This window comes from Chlamydotis macqueenii, chromosome Z (assembly GCF_036417535.1).
Source record: "Chlamydotis macqueenii isolate bChlMac1 chromosome Z, bChlMac1.mat, whole genome shotgun sequence".
NCBI lineage: Eukaryota > Metazoa > Chordata > Aves > Otidiformes > Otididae > Chlamydotis > Chlamydotis macqueenii.
Genome location: NC_141593.1, coordinates 53,248,034 through 53,254,108, shown reverse-complemented (window position 1 = coordinate 53,254,108; position 6,075 = coordinate 53,248,034). Strand labels below are relative to the sequence as shown.

The following is a 6,075-nucleotide window of genomic DNA, read 5'->3' as shown; positions in this document are numbered from 1 at the left end:
GACACAGTTCAGTATTTTATTTTAAATCTTCAATCCCATCAAAGTCATGACATAGAAGTAAAAACCAGTGTACAGAACTATTACAGCTGCCATTAAGACTATGGTTGTATGGTTGTCTTTCTCATCAGAAAGACAGGGCTGTATAAAGCAGCCACTGACAGAGGGCTCCAACAGGAGCTGCATATTTCCAACACATTGTACTCTACTGACACAGCCCTGGCACGGCATGTTCAGAATTTCACATATAACACTTTGTAAGAGTTTTAGCAGCAGCCTGCACTGGTTTTATGAATATTTAGATACTACATTCCAAAAGTCTAGAAGTTTTCTTCCCAGAAGACATGAAAGACTGCTAAGCAGTTGCACCTTCAGGTTTCAAATGTCTCTGCAAATCACCATCTACAGAAGATTGTTAACAGCAGACTGAAACACGCTACATACTTCCACTCCGGAGAACACCATTTTAACTTGCAGAATTGTTTCCATCAGTAAGGCACACCAGACAGAGACGATTCCCACATGCTAAATCTTTATTGTGCGAATGTTGTTCAGAGCATTTATTATCCTTTGTAGACACACAAAAAAAAAAATACATTAAGAGTGGCTAGATTAATGGGCAACATGTTAAATCTATTCGGTGGTAATTTATAGGCATGCAGTTAACTCTTGTGGTTTAAAAATGTTAGCCAGGAGGCCAGCCCAACTGACGACCACCCAGAACATGGAGATGTACGTGATAGACAGACTGCCCACCCTCAGGCCCTTCATTCACAACCATCCGGAATCCATTGGTCAGGCCCAGGTTAGCAGCACACTTCTTGCCAACAATCATTAAATGCCCCAGAAGCTGGAGGAGACAAAAAAAAAAAAAAAAAAGAAAAAAAAAACAAACAGAAAACATACAAAAAGGGGAGAGGGCAGGAAGGGAAGGAATAAGAGCAGAGAACCATTCAGATAAGCCCATAAGCTAGTTCTTAGAAATTCAGCCACTGGTCTTCAAATTGTTGTCTGCCTGCAACTAACACTTTCCAAGAAAAGCTACAAAGACTGACTATGCATAACCCAGGGTGGGGGGGAAGTTAATAGATTTTTTCCAAGCTAGACAGTAACAGACGACAAAAGTGTCACAGAAACTAAATATATCTCATGGTTAAAGCTCCCATTACTTCTTCAGGTATAACTAACCCTGATGGAAAAGAAACTTTACCTTATCATGTAAAGGTTTACAGAATCTTTGAACTTGATGTTTATAGTTTAAAATGACATTCAGCACCTCTCAGCTAACTTTCCCTTTCTTTACCTCTGACCCGTCAAAAACCCCAAGCCCATATTAGAATAAGTACTACCGCCTGTAATCCATGAAAACAGACATCAAGACTGTACTCCAAAATAACAATGCATTTTGCACAGCAAATACATAGCCAGAGATACATTTTGTTTTATATTACTACTTTTAATGGAAAATCTTAACTCCATCCCCATTCTAATCTAGAGGAAAAGGATTATAGTCTTGGAAAACAACTTTGTCTCTTTGAAATGTCAAGAAAAGGGGGAGTGTCTAGTAAATTATGAATTAATTAGATGCAAAGTTTGGTGTACAGAAAGCTTCTAGAGTACTTACAGATTCATCAGAATCTTCTGCTTCAGATAACTTGACAATTGGCTTCTTAGGAATCACTAGGAAATGTGTTGGAGCTTGAGGTGAAATATCGTGGAACGCAAGGCACTGGAGGAAGAGCAAAGAGTTAAAACATAATTTTCTTCAGGGAAAGGCAAGAGTTTAAGTAAATCAATATGCCCCACTAAATACATACTTCAGCAGATTATCTGACACACCAAACATAGTGAATTTTCTATGCGACTGTACTGCTTTTTAATTCTGAGAGAAACTGTAGCCTTTGCCAAGAGTAAAGGCGGTGAAAAGCCCAAACTTTACTAACACCACTTTGGCTTGTATACCTTCAATATGTCTTATTTTAAGCTATCCTAAAGAAGGTAATACCCAGTTTTACATCTCAGATGAACTGCTTGTTTCTCCCAAACAGAGAAAGGTGGTAAGCAAGGAATGGATGAATAAAACTAATTTGCACCTAATTAAATAAATCTGACTGAGTTGATCATTTTGTAAACAGTTTTTCCATTCTATGTGGTCCACATAGAGGCAGAATGCAAATAGCAAAACTGTATCAAAGAATTTAATGAGCATAAGAAGACCAGTAGCAAATAATTTTCTGTGGCAGAGTGAGCAGAAGTACCATCAAACAAAAGCACAATCATGGAAAGTCCATGAGTGCACAGTAAACTAACCTTCATTTCAGCAAGTGTAGATTCAACCAAAACAACAGTGATAAGGCTTAATTCTATAGAGACTTTGTACTTTTTAATATCTCCTTTTCTCTGCACGTCAATTAATGATTAAAAGTCTTCCTTACATTTCTCCTTGTAACATTTCCAGTCACCTCTAAAAAGACCTCCATAGAGCCAACAATATGAATTAAAGATTGATCACTATAGCCAAAACTATAAAAGCAGTTTTACATATCTGTGTAGTTTAAGGTAAAAATCAACTAAGAAACTGCAGGTGGTTACTCTTCCAGAAAATACTCTGCACTAACTGCAGTCAAAGTAGGTTAAATGCTCTCAAGTCACTCATCAAAGTCAATAGCCTGATTCTCAACCAAGCACAGTGCTCACGTTACACTGCTGTAGCCAGTATAGCTGAGGAAAAACCTCACACAGTTTTCACCCGAGTAAAGAAAGGATGCACACCCTCACATAGAGTGGTAAAATAAGCATGATTTTCGGAAAGCCGTGAAAATTTCCAATATTCTTGAGAGCAGATGGCAGCTGCAACATTTCTGTATCTGTTAAGAAAACATTGTTCCAAGCTATGCATAATTTTAAGCACACTAATCTGACAAACAGCATCTTTAGTGAGTCTGTATTCTGCTCTGCAGATAATCCCTTATTTCAAAAGCCCCTGTTAATGTTCAGTATTTCAATTTTTCTTAAAAAAAAAGGGAGGGGCTTATACTGGATACTAGTTTAGTTTACTTCCTGGAGATAACAACTGCATGTTAGCTCCTAGCATGCTGTGGGGCACCAGCATCAATGAATGCTACCACTCCCACCTCACCACAGAAACCGATTTTTGCAGCCTGGGGAATGACCAGTTCCAGACCTGGTGAAGAGCAGTATGAGCTGTAATTCCCTATAATTCTTCACTTTAATAATCCCTCTCAGAGGCTCATAACCAAAGCCTGACAGGCACAGCTGTACGATCTCCATAATGCTACCGAGGGGCACACCGAAACCCGCATTTCTGACGTGCAAAAGCAGCTAGTCACGGTGCGTTGTTTAGCCAGACGGGCCCCGAATCCACATGGAGATCGCCTGCGAGGGGTTCAATCTAAGGTTTCACCATCACCCACCCTCCTACACCAGCTGCGAGAAGCCCTGTCCCTTGGCAATAAAGCCTGCACGGCCCGCAACACCCGAAGGCTGCGACGCGGCGAATGCCAGCGGCCCTCCTCCAGGCACAGGCCGGTGACACAGCGCGGCCGGGGCCGGACGGCACCCGCAGCCCTGCCTCTGACCGGGCCTGGCCGCGCAGTGAAGGAGCCCGATGCTTTCGGGGCCTTGCAGAAGGGCGCGGAGAGGCCTCTTCTTTCTCCTTCTTTTCTTCCTCCTCCTCCTCCTCCTCCTCCTCCTCCTCCTCGGGCCGGCCCGCCCGCCCACCGCGCCGCGCTCCCGAGCGCCCCAACGGCACCCCCCCGACCCGGGCGGCTGCGAGGGGCAGGCGGCCGCGCACCGCCCACACCTGCTCGTCCTCATAGATGATGTTGGCGGGGATCTCCTTGCGGATGATCTTCCCGAAGATGGTGTCCCCACCGGGACGGGCGGCCTGCGCCTTGCTAATCTCATCAGCCATGGCGCCCGCGGCACCCGCCGCCTCGCGCTTCTTCCCGCGGCCACGCTCCCCCGCCCTCCGGCGCACATTGGGTCGACAGATCACGGGCCTCCCGCATCCCACCTCCTGATTGGTAGACTCGCCTGTCTTTTTCGCTTGTCCCCGCCTACCCGGCGGGCCCACCCTCGCTGCTGCGGAGCGGTGGGGCTCCGGGAGGCGGCGGGCGCTCCGGGGCGGGGTCAGGCTGTGGAGAGGTGGCACAAGAGGCCGTTGCAGTTTGAAATACTGTTTATTGCCGCGTCAAATCCAACCCAGATATCTTTAGGACTGCGCCCTGCAGCCAAGTGACTGCTGCTGGCAGGGCTGCCCGTAGGTTTTCCATGCAGGTGTGCAGGGGGAACACAAACCGCCTTGGGTCCTGGCCGGGAGGCCCCGCGGCCTTGGTGCAGGTTCCCGAGGTGGAACCCCCGTGGCCCCTGACACGAGCAGAAGGCCAAGAGACAGCACCAGGCTCTCGAGGCCTTTTCGGGGCCACAGGGGCCTGTCAGGATAGAGCTTGGGCCGAGCCAAGTGGGGGAGCTGAAATCGTTATAAAAAGAGTGGAATTTGTCACGCACGCCTGGTAATAACTCTGAAATTATGTATCTTGAGATACCCTAAACGAAGCTCTGGCAAAGCTCGTTAAATACTGGCATGATACTCGGTTCCTCGCTTACGGTACTGTATTAAGGTATTTTGACGTGTTTGTGTCCTATGGACAGTGTTGGAGTATGACAGCTAAAACAAGGATGGAATTGGTGCTTCTGGGGCAAATTTCTCAGCCTGCTATGTTGCCTAACCGTGATTATTAAGCAAAGATATGAGTAATTTTATTCCCCTGTTTTCTCAGGAATTAAACATATTTTGTGAAAGAAAGAGTTAATACTACTAGCTAGGCAGATTCAGGAACAGTTTAACACATAAATAGTTATTCAGGATCCATTTGTACACGTGAGTGTACTTTAAGTAGTTAATGGGCTGCCACAGTGTCAGTCTAAAAAGCATATTTTTATGTTTAGAAAAGACATAAAGAGACAATTTAATAAGTTTGAAAACGCAAAAGCATTTTTTTCATATAGCTGACTTCAACATATATTTTTGTCTCACCATGTAAATAGCAAATTTTATATTATTTTGGATATAACGACATTTTCAAAGTATTTAATTACTTAATTCACAGCTGCAATAGTTACCCCTGCAAATAGACCTATGAATAAGGATCATTTTTCCTGCTAACCAAGTTTCTTTGAGGTACATAGTCCCTCATAAGTACATTTAGGAAATTTTAAATGTTAAAAATATTTATCACATAAGTGCATTTAGGAAATTTTAAATAGTAAAAATATTTATCAATAGTTTAGTGTTCCCACACCTGGAGGATAAAGGTCTAGCAAAGCAGTAAAGATGATTACATTTAAAATCCTTATGCTGCCTTTAGCTAATGCTGGATGACATGTTTCTAAAGTATAAGCTTGTTTGATTGGTTTTCTAGAGAATGGCAATTCAGTTTTAAAATACCAGGCACAGCCCCAGGATGGCTGGCCAAGGCTGCTCTGGTCAATCAGGCCATGGGCAAGGCAGGGCTATGAGGAGCTTGATGTGAGCAGCTAAAAAGGTGACCTGGCAAGAAAGAGAAAATGACTGAACAGGAGAAAATGTCTATTGACAAACACCAGCAGAGAAAATGCCTGCCAGCCTGGGAACTGTGAGCCTAGGAACCAGAAGCATCCTTGAAAGGTGCAGCTGGCCTCTTTCAAGTACAGCTGAGTGCCTAGAAACCAGAGACATCCTGAGATACCATCAGTAAATACAGAAACAAGGCACTGTAACAGCAACTTTTCATCTGAAAAGGTGGAAAATAATCTGGGAAAGGGGGAAACACCCTGAGAAGGTAAGAATTGGTAACTGCCATTGGTAACTCTTCTAACTGCCAGAGCAGGAAAACCATCTGGTAAAATAATTTTATTTTTTTTTCTGAAAGAACAGCCATCATCATAATCTATTGGCTGTTTCTGGTGGAAAACAGAAATTAACAGCACCCGTTGGCTGCTCACAGTAGTGGTGTCCTACGCCCACCTATGTCTCTATGATACAAAAATGATTTAATTTTTTTTTGTTTAACGTAG

General features: G+C 43.8%; 1 protein-coding gene across 1 annotated transcript; it reads right to left on the bottom strand.

Moving 5' to 3' along the window:
* Nucleotides 1-512: 512 nt before the first annotated feature.
* HINT1 (histidine triad nucleotide binding protein 1) lies at nt 513-3,979 on the bottom strand. The gene is made up of 3 exons (XM_086771084.1): nt 3,821-3,979; nt 1,622-1,726; nt 513-847 (listed from the first exon to the last, which is right to left on the bottom strand). Exons 1-3 carry the CDS (start codon nt 3,929-3,931, stop codon nt 683-685), a joined length of 381 nt encoding a protein of 126 aa, XP_086627210.1. The 5' UTR covers nt 3,932-3,979; the 3' UTR covers nt 513-682.
* Between the last annotated feature and the right edge of the window lie 2,096 nt (nt 3,980-6,075).

Bases quoted from the DNA above. Each gene is read 5' to 3' on its own strand.
- HINT1 (XM_086771084.1), bottom strand. From the start codon at position 3,931: ATGGCTGATGAGATTAGCAAGGCGCAGGCCGCCCGTCCCGGTGGGGAC. The intron at 1,727-3,820 runs GTGTGGGCGGTG...CTCTTCCTCCAG, and splicing joins TCATCTATGAGGACGAGCAG to TGCCTTGCGTTCCACGATAT. The intron at 848-1,621 runs GTAAGTACTCTA...TGTCTCCTCCAG, and splicing joins CAGAAGATTCTGATGAATCT to CTTCTGGGGCATTTAATGAT.